The sequence below is a fragment of the Telopea speciosissima genome, chromosome 4, assembly GCF_018873765.1.
Source record: "Telopea speciosissima isolate NSW1024214 ecotype Mountain lineage chromosome 4, Tspe_v1, whole genome shotgun sequence".
Taxonomy (NCBI): Eukaryota; Viridiplantae; Streptophyta; class Magnoliopsida; order Proteales; family Proteaceae; genus Telopea; species Telopea speciosissima.
The window spans coordinates 1,944,784-1,960,439 of NC_057919.1; the positions used below are offsets into that span (position 1 = coordinate 1,944,784).

The following is a 15,656-nucleotide window of genomic DNA, read 5'->3' on the forward strand; positions in this document are numbered from 1 at the left end:
ATACTCAGAGATGACTAAGAAAAAATATTGAGATTGATAAACCAATCAAACGAGATAGCGTAAACGAACTTTAATACTGAGAAACAAAGCGAAAGAAATCATGGGACAGGGGCAAAAGGAGATAAAAGTTTGTTTCTGACCTTCTTCTTTTGTTTACCACCGCCAGATTTAGCGGGCTTGGAAGATGGAGGAGGAGCCTTCTCCTTCTTTGGCGCCTGAAAACAAACACAAGAAGATTCGCATGAGTCGAGCCCATTACTTGTTTAAACCAAACACAACAGAAAAACTAGCTGAATCAGGAGCAAAAGGGTATAATGTTTACCATCTGATTGAAGTAGTGCGAGCTGTGAAGTCTCCGACGAGAGAAGTAAAACCGTCTAGCACGGAGGAGGAGGACAAGGAGAAAAGAGGAGAGGCGCTCAAAGAAACCCTAATAATATTCGTTTGGAGCATTTTAAAGCTCCAACAAGCCCACAACGGACGGGCTGATCCGGAACCAGCCGGTTCTTAGTGGGCCAGGCCTGGGCCGAAATTAGCCTGGTCAAAGGGGTATATTCGTAATTCGAAGAAATCGACGGAGAAGAAAACACTGAAGTCACAAGTTTTGGCCTCTTCGGGAAGGAAGGATAAGAGCCATCTGTCTCGTATCTTCTGAGTTCTGAGTAGTGGCTACCGGAGAGAGAAGGAAAAAAAATGGCGCTAAGCGTAACCAACACATTCCTCCAAAGAAAACCCTCTCCCTGCATCCTTCCGGTGAAGGTAATCTTTATCAAAAGTTTTAGCAAATTAAAAACTGGAAATTTTGATTTGGCAGAGGTGATATTGTTCTTGGGATGGTGGGCAGGTGAAGAAGGAGACGAAGGCGCGGCCGCAGTGGACGTGCAGGAAGAAGGACATTCATCCAGAATTCTACGAGGATGCCAAGGTGTACTGCAATGGAGAGCTGGTGATGACCACTGGAGGTACCCAGAAGGAGTACATGGTGGACGTGTGGTCGGGAAACCACCCATTCTACCTGGGCAACCGGTCGGGTGTGGTCGTTGATGCCGACCAGGTCGAGAAGTTCCGCAAGAAGTACGGTGAGCTCTCCCAGATCATGGAGATCCCCGTCCTCAAGTACGGTGAGATCATCCTCCCCTCGAAGCGCTCCAAATCTGGTGCTGGCAAGGGAAAGAAGAAATAAATAGTCAGTATATAGAATTAGGGCTTTCTTTCCAGCTTTCACTTTCTATGATTTCGAAAGTAATACCATGAATTCATAATTGTGCATTGTTAAGTGTCCTTTGATTTGAACTCCAAGATGGTAGCTACTGTCGATTGCGGTAGATAGGTTGCAAGGATCAGAAAGAAAGGGCCTTTATTGTGTGTGTCAGACCTAAACCTACTTGTGAATTTTAAAATTTTCAGTCTTTAATCTTGAATTGAGCCATTAACGTAATCAATTCATCCTCAAAAGAGTTGCGAAATCAAGCTGTTCCAAGTTATTAGTATTAGTCGATACTCGAAACTAAGGGATTGGGATTGAATGGATCTTCATTACTTCAGAGGCGGAGGTCGCGCTTGGTATGATTACCTCTGGTGGATTTAGCTTTAACTTGTCAGTTTTAATGGAGTCGTCTTAGAGTTCATACTTCATACCAGGGTTTTAAAACACAGAATCGGGAATGGAATCGGTGTTCAAGAACCCTTGAATCGGTCCTCAGTTCCAAAAAACAGGGAATTTCTAGGGTGTGGATGCGTCATGGTGAAAATCGGGATCGTTATGGTTGATTTCGATCTGAATCGGTGATTCACCGATCTGACTCCCAATTCTTAAAACCCTGATTCATACTGCGAGTTTTTATGTAGATACATCAACCAGTAACGTTACGAACCGCTAGCTTGCTCATGCTTGCCTGCTGGAAAATGGAAATTGACATTAGTAGATCAACCTGATTAAACTATCAAAACAATCTGCTCTACGGAAGTAAAAGCTTTTAGCATTTAGGACTCCAAGAGAAATCTGATTAGCTTCTGAAGAAGAGAGTGAATGAATGATAATCGTGCAATAACTTCAGGTTTGAAATTTTAGCCTGTGTTTGGTATGCTTTCTCAAATACAATATGGGTCTAGAAGGCGTTTTGGAATTGGAAAAAAGAGGGAAAAATTTTTGGTATATGTTTCATGGGAGAGGGTTAGCTAAACGATCGGTGAACAGTTTCATGCCTTGGAAGAGGATGATTATGGAAAAACACTTAAAATAAGAAGAGTGTATGAGACATTTTACAGGGTAGTGCTTTAATTATCTGAGTAAGGGTGCCGTATACAATTCAAGCTGGCATTGTACAAATCTATTACCCATGCTTGATTATGAATTTATAAAATGGGTCAAGAAACGGGCACATGGTGGCTTCATGGGTGAGTGACAGAGTCCAAGCAGCTATTTCATAACGTTGCCCTGGGAAAGAGGAGATTTTTTTTATAAAATTACAATGGAAGCAAAAGAGCTCCACCACCAGGAAAACTTGGAAAGTTGAGTAGCTTCCGAAAAATATTCCCATACTACAGTGCACTGCAATTAAATATATGTGGACATGGATTTGGAAAGAACTCTCAATGAAGAACTGAAGGCTCGATCTGGTTGCAAGTAAAAGGAGGGGAAGGGTAATCATGAATTCATGATAGTGTAACTTACTTAAAATTTTATCATATTTAATTATTATTTTTTTGAAGACCAGAGATTTCCAGTAAAGAAGCGCTAACAAGTTGGAGCATCCTTCTGTTCTTCTTCTCTTTAACAGTACATATCACCTGATACTTGAGTACAAAGCATACCGTCATCTCTTAAAATGATTTCGAGGGTAAACCTAAACCTGTATGAGATTTTGACCATCAAAGAAAGTTGGATAATAAATGATGAAATGCCTTCTCTTCATGTGTTTTTTCCTTCTCCATGAATGAATGTTTAAAATGCCCCACCCATGGTGAAGGAATACCTACTTCATCGTGGGTGAAGGGAAACTGCTTCCTCCCATTTATGGTTCCCAAATTCGGCCATGCTAGCATAAACTTTTAATTTGAAATGAAATCATGTACTAGAGATGTACTGTAAAGGCCGATCACCAGTGATCCAAAATTCCAGTCTGAATCGAGATGCAATAAACAACAGATCACAGATAATAAAAGAAGCATAGTTCTAACCCAGCTGGATATCAGGTCCAGTACTTCCCACCCTTAGTGTGCAAGATTTCAAGTGCTACACTTGCAACCCTCCCTCCTTATATGTTTATTTTGGCTTTTGATGAACACCATGGACATCTTTTTCCCACAATTCTAGGTTGGGACCTTTCTCTTATTCGTATAAAAATGTTACGGGTTCTTAGATCTCCTGTGCTCTGGATGCCAGTGTTGAAGGAATCTGAGGTGCACTTCTCTAAGAATCCATTAGAAACTTAAGAGTGGCAGGGTATCGAAGATATACATCAGGCCCAGAGTACCTTTTTTTTTTTTTTATTTTAATAAAAACAGGTATTGTCATATCCTTATTCCTTACCAATTTGAAAAAAACAAAAAGAAGCAGCCTCACCTTAGGTCTGGAAAATAAACTGAAATTTTCAGTCGGAGGTTAACTGGGTTTTGTAAGCAACAGAACAGTACCTGTATCTTCAGCAAAGATTTCTTTTATGATGAATGTGGAAGTGCAGTAAATGTTAGTTCAGCTCTTGCCTGCACATAATTTGGGTTTCCCAAACAGCAACATGTCATGCAGAACTTTTTGCACACTTCCCTGCAAGGTAAATCTTTGTTTTATTTTTATGATTTTTGGATTGGTAATTTGAAACCATCTTGTTTCCAATTTCCAAATGCATCTCCTGGAAATATCAACACCGAGATGGTGGTGACAAATATCAATTTACAGTTTTTGAATCATATAAACAATATCACTGTTCTTCTGTAAGCCAGTATCGAACTATATATATAAAGAAGGCCAAACAACATCCAGAACCCACAAGTACAACAACCACCCGAACCCACAACAGAGAAATAAATGCTTTGAGAATAATTTTATCCCATGACCAAAACCACAAGATGGAGCAAATACACCCCAAGACGGCACCTACAAGAACTTGATTGATGGTATGATATTGTTGAGACACACGAATCCATGACTGCCAACACAGATGACAATAAAATGGATAGTGTCAGCCACCTTTCATTTTCCTGCTTTCACCATCTCTGGCTTTCAAAATCAGTGAAAAACCCAATCCTTACGGTTGCAAAGTAGAGATACATAAGTATGGTTCATTTTCAGCCACCTTTCCAAAATTATTGTTGAATGTACTTATGTACTTGTATGTGCATTTACTGTAAATCCCTTCCCTTTTGTCAAAAGTAAATAAAAGAGGAGGGGGGGAAAAAAACTCTTTGTTGGGCCTGAACCAACTGAGCTCAAAATTGCAGCAGAAAGGTTGGCACAAACAGCTTCTAAGACATCACACCCCAAAAATGCTCAAATACAAAGGGCTGAAAGCTAAGCCACCACCCAAGCCAATTAAACGATTCACTTGTCAGTAGAAATTCGAAAGAAACAATGTTAGGCACTTACAAGGTATGAGCCACAAGCCAATATAAGTGTTCCAACAATTACGGAGACTTCATTGATCCCCAGCCATTCAACCACTGCCACAGAAAAGGATAAAACCAAGCATCACACCTGATAAGTGCAGCTGCCAGTAATGATGTTTAATTAATAAAACAGCAACCTAAGCTCTACTTTCAACACTAAACAAAGTAATCAAAATATTAGCAAATCCATCTAGCTTCTCAATTTAGAAAAATAGCCAAACCCCTTTTTTCTTGTTGCCTTAAATAAATTTTGAGAATAACACAAGGGACGATCAAAAGAATATTATAACTTCTCAATTTACCACTTTGGTGAAAACAAGTATATAATACATATATCATAGATATTCTTCAGAAAAAAAAAATGCCCAAGTGAATGAAGTGACCAACTTGTGACAAACCACTCAGAAATATTAGAAAAATAGTGCATCAACGTGTATTCAAGTCCAACTAAGTTCACCTGGCTGAACACCACTCAACTGACTATTTCACTAATTCAAAACAGGACAACTAATACTGAGTTGAAATCCAAAAATAAACAGCTTATTGTCAAGTTTTCAACTGCAGCCCTTAGAAGACTAGTGATTTAGTCTAGTGGCTGTTACTGAGTTGAAACCCTTTTGATCAACCTAATGTAAGGATAACGGATGCTAAGCATAGTTGTCAAGCAACGCCTTGGTAGCCTTGCATCCAGGCCCCCTCCATCATCTTAGGTCGTGTAGACGCTTTGACAACTATGATATTAAGAACCTATAGGTACCAGTTACAGTTAATTTAATAGGATGTCACATCTAGTGACAGCATCCTTCAAGGAATTGGGTCAAAGGTTGAATTTAGAGAGACAAAACATTAGGACTAATAATCTATAGAAGATATAGCCCTACAAATAGTAAGATTGCAAATTGTGTTTGACATTAGGGATCCCAACTAACTGACGTAGGAACTCATTGGGCTCCACACTCACCCCCTCCCAATCCCCCTCACAAAAAAAAAAATTTGAGAAAATATTTAACTAGGAATATCTGAAAATCGAATAAAATTTAATGGAATTCAAGCTAATTTCATACACAAGAATTTCAAAAACCATATCTAAACATTTTCATGGACAGGATACTTGTTTCTCATTGGCTCAGATTAGCAGTATGAGACCCCCAAGAGCTATTATACGAAATGTCTAACACTTATTTAAGGATATATATTTGAACTGTCAATAGTATTATGAAGAACCTTGTGACCAGAGGGCCCAAAGAGGAAAAGTCCTAACTTACGTGAATCACTTGGATGGTCTCTCTGTAATATGTGGCTGAGTCAAGATCCAAATATCCAAGAATCTGGGTTGTTTCAACAGCCTGACACAATTAAACTATAGACAGTAGTATAATGGAGAATCTTGTGGACTTTTGGAATGGACCAGAAGGACCCAAGGGAAATAGTCCTAACTGGCTTGAATCACTTGGGATGCTCTCCTATACTACCAAGGAACTCTTTTAGCTTTAAATTCCATTAGTGTTAGAAATCATTTTGAGGAGGATTGGCCATCTTAAGTCTTTATTTTTCCTATTTTGAAGAGTTCCAACAGAAGTAAGAGAGGCTAAGTTATCCCACTCTTTTCTAAAGAGAACATGATTTTAAATTGAAATAAAAATCTTTACTTAAGCTTGAGCTTTATTCTGTCTTGATGCAATTTCTCACCCAAGGTTGGCTTGAGCCCAGTTCTTGCACCTGGAAAACAAAAAACAAAAAAAAAGGAATCGGAGTTTGGTTCTTTTTACCTTTTCTAGTTTCTTGAATCATGATTACCATTCCATGACCTCTATTCTATTTTGTGATTCTTGATTTTAGATCTGATTTTTGGCAATGTCATTCTTGGCGTGGTCCCATTCTGTTTTTTAGTTACTTTTACCATTCAATCGACTAAGCCTAGGCTAATTCTCATGATTACTGTTACACCATCGAGCAGATCGATCTATTTTCCCTATCCTATCCACCCCAGCCAAACCCTTAATATCCTTTCTGGTATGCCTAATTTGTTTCCTCTCCCATCAATCTTATTATATGTCTTTTCTGTGCCCTAGTTTTCATTCCCGGTCCTTTTCTTTTTCACAAAGCCAAAAATTTGGCCTAATCCCTATCTATCCTGCGTCACTATGCCATATTCATCATAAGAAAAAGTAAAACTCAAAAATACCTAAAGTATTAACTTATGTACACATAATCCACAAGGACATTCATCAAAGGCACTTCACTAATTTGAATAATCAAAGCAATGCAGACCCCAAGATTCAAGGCAAATTAAAGTGGCAAAGCAAGAAGAAATTATGAAGAACTGACGTGATAGAATTATAAAAATGGCGGCAAAGAAGATAGACTGTGCATGTGAAGATGGCATCCCAGGGTCAGACTTCAACGTGGAAATGGGTCGCTTTTGGTTGAGAATTCGCTTCAGAATAACAGAGATCAAGACATTTACAATACTCCCCATTGCAGCCCACAGGGCTTCAGCATCATGCCTAACAAGGATGACAACACCAAAAATGGCAGTGACTAGCCACTTGCTCTGCGATCAAAAGAAGACAACGAATCAATATATTCATAGAGGGATTTCTATAGAGAACCCCACAAAGTTGAGAATGCATATTAAATGACCATGCAGAAGCTGTGAAGTTAAGTGGGATACATTTCTGCATACATGGTTGCTCTTAAGAATCCTATTCCCTCAAGAGAACTTGTTAAAAGTTTGGGTGATCTTTGCTCCCAACTGAATTAGGGGTTCAATTTGGAGCCAACATCCAAGCTTCTCTAAGCAGTTGGGAGCCTCTTCAGGATTGACTTGAAAGCCTTCATAGAGTTTCCTTGAAGTGCCAGCCAATGGCTCAGGCTCCTCCTATGCTATAAATATCTGGATTCAAGAGAGACATCCATCAATGACGAAACAAAATTAATGTGGCAGTTCCAATTAGCTCGGGTAAGGCTTAGTTGAGTTGAATTGAAAGGAGGAATGCTAGAAAGACATTCATGTTGTCACTAAGGTTAGATTAAGAAGGGTCAAAGCATTCACACTATATAGTTCACAAATATGGCTCCACAGAACTCAGTCATGGGAACACAATGAGCTAGCCAGATATTGGATGACATTCCAATAGTTGTATTAGTCTCCAAGATTTCACAAAGGACAGGCACGATGAATGGCAGGACTGGATACGATTGATAGCAGATGGTAATGAACATAATAGGAACTTGAGAGTACCAACAAGGCTTTGTGCCTACTAAGTTTTCCAAGTCAGTTACATAAATTTTGCTGGTATTAGTTGGATAATTTCCATTTTGTTTTTGTTTTAAGTTTACATCAGCTTACAAATTTTACTCCCAACCACAAAGAGCCTAATAGGTGACAAGATAAGGGAAGACCATTGAGATGGTTTGACCAAATACAAGAAAGAGCAATAAAAGCACCAGAGATAAAAGGGTTAAATGACACAAATTTGGATGAGTTAAAAGAAGCAGCTGATTCCAAGTTTCTTGTAAAATTTTTCCTTGTTATGATGCACATTCCTCTCCTAAATTTCTTGCAGAGTTTCTCCTCTGATTTGATTTACTAACATGTATTATAGCAAAAAAAAACAAAAAAGAGTGAACAAGCAGAAGAGATAAACACCTTGTTCAGTAATAATAAGTAAATAAGTTCTTAACACTCCATTAGTAGATAAAATTTATAATAGTAGAAGACATAGAGCTTGGATGGTTGAGAACATGTCAATCCAATATAATTACAAATTCAGGAAGAAGAAGAAAAAGAGAGAGGGGGAAAGAGCAAAATAAAACAGCACCGAAAATTTAAAACCCAAAACAGAGGCTACTACTAACCAATCGATTGAGAGTCGTATCCAGTCCCCCAGAAACAATATCCGGACAAAACGAAGATGACACGTTACCCAAGACAGCTTCTCTTTCCATTATCCCATCACCCTCATCATCACCATCACTCGTTCCATGAGCAGAAGTTCTAACCATTTCTATCATCCTTTCTTGTAGCAAAACCGGATTCCTCTCAGAAACGGGTCTTTTTGAGATAAACCCACCAAGGAAATATGGTGGAGCTGACTTGGGGAATAGGGGAGAGGAAAAGGCTTTGAGGGATCTAAAGCGAGAAGTATTACTGGGACAGAAGCTGAAGACGAGTCTGTACGAAGCTACAGATGCAGATGCAGTCATTTTGACTTCAGCTTCGAACAAAGAGGATTCGAGTGAAAATCAATGAAACTGTGACACCACACCACTGTGAGGGAGCAGAAAGATGAAACGAGACAAAGTACCATTTTTGTCGTTCTCCAGCACCAGCGAGCCAAAGAAGATTTTTTTTTCGTCACAGTTGGTAGATTGATTGATTGGTGCAGAAAACTCCAACAGTCGCACGAACTAATCGAAACTCGAAAGGTTCAGGTCGCGAGTCCTTACTCGTGACTCCCGATTCCCAACCCTGGGCTCGTAGATCGGAAGGGTCTATGGGAATTTTCATGCACCCAACTTAGAAACTGCTATTCTAGAATCTCTTCATGATATTTTGGGCTGGGGTGCAATCTTATGGGCTGTGGACACTAGGGTTATCTATCCCATTAGGATTGGGAATTTGAAAACATGTACGGCCATGGCCCATAGGTAAGCCTTGAGCATTTAATATACGTCCTTCTACTATGGGTAGTTTCGTCTTTTGATCAGTCGAAGAAGTCGACATTTGTTATAAATATACTAAATTAAGTAAGCCATTGACATTTGATCCCTAATTTTTATGATTCCTATTGTCTTTTTCTTTCTCTTATTGGGTTTAACATTTTATTAAGATTTTCATATAATGTTGTTGGGCCAAAAGATAGAGGACTCCCTTGTTATTGATGATGAATGATGATGATGATGATGATGATGTGTTACCAATTTTTACACAATGTCCCAGTTAATATGTCACTTAGCAATCCACTTGGTCATAAAAAAATTGCTAACACATCGGATAAAGATTTTAAACTTTATATTGGGTTTGAATCGTCTTACCAATAAATAAAAAAATTGGACCCCATCATATTGGAATTGATACCTTAAATCTTAGAATCGGTCCTTCAAATCTAAAAACCCGGGTGACTTGATCCAAAAAAATCATAATATTGACCCCTCCAAAATGTCTAAAATCAGATCTATCACAACCAACTGCGATCCAACTTGATCTATTCAATCATTTGATTCCAATTTTTTTAAAAGTGGCATATGAGTAAATATGTACACATTATTTAACATGTGGTTAATCCATAAATGACCTTACCTACCTCTATGGTTAGAAGCTGCTACATCATTAATGAGCTCCTTGGAGAGGAACCGGATCCCATGTTTCTAGCATGCAATTTATCCATGCGACCCCATTTTTGGCGTGTAATAATAATAATAATGATGGTAGATGGTATCAGTACAGATTTATATTTAGAAGTGGCTCGCAACCTTGCGGCCTATGCGCAAGACAATCAGGTTGTACTTTTTCATAATACTTAAGTTGGATTCTTTTCTTTCGTCAACAAAAAAAAAGAGAGTAAAGTTTGAACTCATCATTCTCTATCTGTGATTAAATTTGAATCCAATCCAAGTTGAAATAGCGTAAAATTTATGAGCAATTATTCAACATATGATAAGGATTTTAAACTCGGAATCGATGGTCGAATTGTCTCTAGCTATCGGAGTAGAATAAATACAGTCACCTTATAATTGGTCCTTCAAACCTTCAAACCTTCAAACCCAACGAGTCGAAAAGAACCCCATATAATCGACCGGCCCAAAACATCTAGAATCAAAATTTATCACAGCCATTTATGATCTGAATCGACCAATGCAACAAATCTCATTCCAATTTTTTATAAAGTGGCATATGATTGAATTTGTGCACATGATTTAATTAACCTGTGATTAATCCATAAATCTAAGGGTGCTAAACATGTTTCAAAAACCAAGACCGTTTACTCAATGATTGAATTTGTGCACATGATTTAACATGTGAGGTGATAACTTGATATGCAAAGTATTAAATATATGGTTAGCAACGGCCGCATCAACACACATGTGAGTAAATTGTTTGGACGTAAACCATATTTTTTCATAATAAGAATAAGGGAAATTTTCATCCCCTCCCCAGCACTTTGCCCCTATTATGAAGTCCTCCCCTCTATTTTTTATTATTACACCCTCTCTCCACAAGAAGACCTATGCTGTTAGTGTACATCTGTTAAGTTGTGACATGGAGTTTGTCCATTCGAACATCTGTAGACCAATGAATGTAAAGGTACATCATGGTGTTTTTTATTTCCTTATTTTTATTGACGATTATTCTCTATAGTTATGTTTATTTGATCGCTCATCACTACGAGACATTAGATTACTTCAAACGCTTTGTAACAGAGGTTGAGAATCAACAAGAAAAGAGGTTAAAAAATTTGCGCACTGACCGTGGACATGAATATCTATCTAAACAGATTAAGAAATTGTGTAAGAAAAAAGGAATCACGAGCCGTTTGACTATTCCTCACATTGTGCAAAAAAAATGGTGTAGCGAAGCGAAGAAATAAAACACTTTTCGATACGATTTGGTTGATGGCCAACCTCCCAATATCCTTCTGGGGGGAACGCTCTTATAACCGCTGCTTACATCCTTATCAGAGTACCTCCCATAAGTTTGGGAAACATGACCCTAGAGCTACCAAACATATCTTTATAAGATACTCTGACAACTCAAAAGACTATGTCATATACGATGAACACCAAGATGGAGGAATGACAGAGACAAAGTTGTGCGATGTAATTTTTTTTTCAGACTAATTTCTTTGGTATTAGAGACGTTAGCAAGAATCTTGAACTATTTGAGATACAAACTGGTGAAAGCGTCTCACCTACTTTTGGCGAAGGCGGCTCCTGTGCCTAGTGACATGGCCATGCAAAATGACTGTTGCACCCCATGGAAAGGCGAAAATTTGCCCAGCCCTGTGTCCAAGCCCAAGAGTTATGCTAGAATGTTGACCAATTAAACATGAGCTTCCCCACCCCCCCCCCCCCCCCCGGCCCCACATTCCCCTAATCAACTAGTTTTTTTTTTTTTAAAGAAAGCCCACCAGATTAGGGGCAACTTAAGCCCATTGTTAGATCAGGAATGGGCTTTACATAAGGCCCAGATACTGGGCCCAGACAAGACCCTTATATCCTTTTCTATAAAGGCCTAAAAATATATTGCCAGTCTTCAAGAAGGGAGTGGCTCAGTTGGCCCTTCTCAGATGACTAAATGATCTTTAACATCATAAGCCAGTCCGATATGGATAATCTTGTTTAGAGAAATACAAATAAGAGTTAATATTAAAAACAAAAAAAAAAAGGGGAATTGAAATGGTGCTTTAGCAGAAATGGACCACTGTGGATAATGGAAAAAATTTAGCAGATAATCACGCGCGTATAATCCTATGCATGGGCCATGCATATGGTAGCCAATAAATAATGGCCGCTTCCCTAAATTCTTCTAATTCTTTTTACACTTTACAGACAAGAAAGTAGATATTAACATCAAAAAGACTTCTACTTTGAAATTATTATGTTCTTTTCCATGTAAGAAAGTTTTTTCATTTATGTTAACAATGGTGGTTTCCCACTCCCCTGAATAAGCTTGGGGATTGTCTCTCTGTCTCTGTCTCTATTGTGTTGGTGGCCGGAACCTAAATAATAGAAATCTTTCATTCTTTTAGGTCATAGAGAATCAAATAATAGGGTATAGAATATACATTATCATGATGAGATGAGATGAGATTAACAGCTAATTAAAGAAGATAAAAGTGTATAAACCATGGAACAAATGGAGCCCAGAGATGTCTATAATTTTCTCATCAGTTGGGATCAACTTTTCCTGCTAATATATACTTCCTTCCTATGACCCATACCCGAATCACTCAGCAAATTGTTTGTCAAGTGGGCTACCAAATTCCCTTGAAGTCCGACTCATCTATCTGAATGACAGAGAGAGAGACTAAAAAAACAGGTGATTCGATCGTGTTTGGTCTTTCTTCGTATCATTTGTTCCTGTTCCTTTTGTTTTATATAAAATGATTAATTTCCTTCCATTGGTACGGTTATTTATACTTCTTATTGTGAGCTTTTGAGAGAATTCATAGCAGATAAGCTATAAATTAAATTAGTTGGGGCTCACAGCTGCCAAACATATATTAATATATATATACATATAACCCCTGAAATGAAATAATCCCTTTATTTAATCAATCAATCAATTAATCAATCAAGTACTCAGATCAAGTATATGACTATATGGTGTTTGCCCAAGTTTATTAATGGAATGAAAAGGTTCCTGCTGTCTCATTCTCTAATGTGCCTAATCGGATTCATTCTAATTTATGAGGGTTAGATTCGATCAGCCTCGGATGGGATAGGTTAAAAATTTTGATTTAACGTGTTTTATTACTTTCAGAGCTTTTGGCATATCGATCAAAAATCTAATCCACTCAACTCAACTCAGGGTTGGAAAATCAGTTTGGAGTCAGGATTCAAATCAGTCTTGGTTGATTTCGATTTGGATCATCTTATTAGAATGTATGAGGAATAATCAGAATCGATTTAAACTTGTATTAACCCCAAATTTTAGAATGTCATATATTGGCCAATTAGGATTTGCCAGAATTGAAATTAGCCTCTCTACCAATGCTAATCTGAATCGGCCAATCAATAGCAAATGTATTGGGATCATTCATAATTGAGTGTTCTCGACCGGTGCAAGGTATTGGTCCGACAGTCTCTCGATCAAGATCAATCAAACATTATGATAAACCAATAACAATTGCTTATAATTCAACTAGCCCGTTTATAACCCGATTAGTCAAAAGCCTGAGTAGATCAATCATGGACTAGTTTTACCTATCGATCGAATAAAAACATGTCCATGCCCCGATCTACTGTCAAGCTAAACGGACAAAAATAGTTTGGCCTTAAGTTGGTAGGGACCATTTAGGCCTGACCATTTGACAATCCTATATATATATATTCACAGTAAATCTATGGGTTGTAGTCCATATTCCATACTCACCATGGATTTAAATCATAGTATCGGGTATTAGTATTGATCATACTCGATATTAATATTGATACCAATATATTATTATTATTATTGGTGGTCCCTCCTGCCTCCTAGGCTTTGGAAGGCGCGAAGCAAACTCCACAACTCATACATTGATAAGGTCAGTTAAAAAGAGATTGAAAAGAGAGTCAACTATCCAAGTGGCAATTTCTTGTGGACTAAGGAAAACGAGGATATATTGCTTCTCCAATCGTTACACGTGGTGGAAATGGCCCTATAGAAACATAATAATGGGCCACCCAGTCAACCAGCCGTCCAAGCAATCCATCCATGATGGAACCCTCATACATAGAATAGACATTATAGGGCTTTTTTTTTTTATGATTTAACATGGTTTATTAGATTTTACAGTTTTAAGTTAGATGTTTATTCCAAGAATTTAAGAATAAAAAATATAAGAAAAATGAAACTTTAGTATTTTGTTTATAAATCATTTCTTGGAACTTATATTACTCCTTTTCTTTCATGGGAAAGGTATAATAAAAACATCCAATTCTCATATCCCTAGAGAAGATCAATCTCAAAAATTTTAAATAAGAAGTTATGTGCGTAAGGAGGGGAAAAAAAACAAAAGTTATATGGATTTCTACAATCCATTAGGTATGTGCTTAAATTCAATGAAAACTTGTCTATTCCATTTGAAATTGAAAATTGAGTTGGTTAAATTCACGTGACTGAACCCAATTCAGCTGTTTCGATCGATACGACTGATTCTTGGTTCAAAATCTTAGAATCCCTGAGTTCTCAGGTGTGAGGACTGATTCTAGGGTTTTTTAAGCCAATCCTAATTGATCCAGATTCCCAATTCCATGTTTTGAATCCTTGGCTTCAATCATTTCGATCGATACAATTGATTCTTGGTTCAAAATCTTAGAATCGTTGAGTTCTCAGATTTTTTAATCCAATTATTGTAGACAAACCCTTTACATAATCGGATATACAAAACCATTGATTAAGTAAAAAAAAAAAAATACAGAGTTGTAAAAATTGAGAGTGACGTCCTATGATCCCCACTCAAAAGACAAGATCATCTACTAAAGTCTAAATTGGATATTAAGATGAATAAATAAATGTATTGTTTATTTAAGTAGTAACCCTTAAACGTGTCGACCTAATATTTAACCTCTTCCACTAATTACTTTGGTACCACTTAACACCCACTAATCAAGCGTCCTAAAATGCGTTCTTTCTTAAAGTGGCCTGCCTTCCTTTTGGGTATTCGAAATGCCCTTTTAATTTGATTCCTTCCCATGCCTTCTTTAATGGGTCATGGATTCATGGGTGGGCTTAATAATAATTAGAGAACCCTCTAGTCCTATATGCACTCCCTAACTTTTGGCCTTTTAGGGGTTGTGAACCAGCCGTGTAGTCTTTACTTATGCCTTAGGATTTGTTAATAAAGTTTATGATTTCTTTATTAATGTTGGTGAAAGATGTTATTTTCTCATTCAAGTTTATCCAGACCATGCGCTTCTTTATCAAATGGTTAGAATTGCCACATCATCCTTCATGTGCATAATGAGGTGGACTCTTACGAAGTCATTCCTAGGTGGGCTACGCAAAGGTAATTTAGGAGTCAAATAAAAGCGTTTATATTTTAGCAATGATTTCTTATCATTTGGCCTTTCCATTCATATCGATCCATTGACATAGGATCAACCAAAAATCAAGATCGAGGACCACCAATATTGATACAGATCCGGTGATTCCACCAATCCGCAACCGATTCCTAAGACCATAGATGGGAAGAAGGCATGAGGAAAGAATTCTTTAATGTTCTCTCAAAATGATGATTCAAACACACGCATAAATTAATCAATCCAGAGGACAATGAAGAAGGAAAGAAGATACGCATAAAAAAAAAATTTGCAGAAGAGGAAAATAATTGATTTGTTGGACG

At 37.6% G+C, this 15,656-nt stretch overlaps 2 protein-coding genes across 2 annotated transcripts; one reads left to right on the forward strand and one right to left on the reverse strand.

Annotated features, from left to right (window-relative positions):
* The first annotated feature begins 614 nt into the window (after positions 1 to 614).
* LOC122658384 (50S ribosomal protein L31, chloroplastic) lies at positions 615 to 1,301 on the forward strand. The gene is made up of 2 exons (XM_043853316.1): positions 615 to 759; positions 845 to 1,301. The coding sequence occupies exons 1-2, from the start codon at positions 694 to 696 to the stop codon at positions 1,181 to 1,183; spliced, it is 405 nt and encodes a 134-aa protein (XP_043709251.1). The 5' UTR covers positions 615 to 693; the 3' UTR covers positions 1,184 to 1,301.
* A 2,548-nt stretch (positions 1,302 to 3,849) lies between these two features.
* Positions 3,850 to 8,950, reverse strand: LOC122660486 (lipid phosphate phosphatase epsilon 2, chloroplastic). Its single transcript, XM_043855810.1, has 4 exons — positions 8,467 to 8,950; positions 6,934 to 7,159; positions 4,586 to 4,659; positions 3,850 to 4,148 (listed from the first exon to the last, which is right to left on the reverse strand). Exons 1-4 carry the CDS (start codon positions 8,812 to 8,814, stop codon positions 3,921 to 3,923), a joined length of 876 nt encoding a protein of 291 aa, XP_043711745.1. The 5' UTR covers positions 8,815 to 8,950; the 3' UTR covers positions 3,850 to 3,920.
* Positions 8,951 to 15,656: the final 6,706 nt, after the last annotated feature.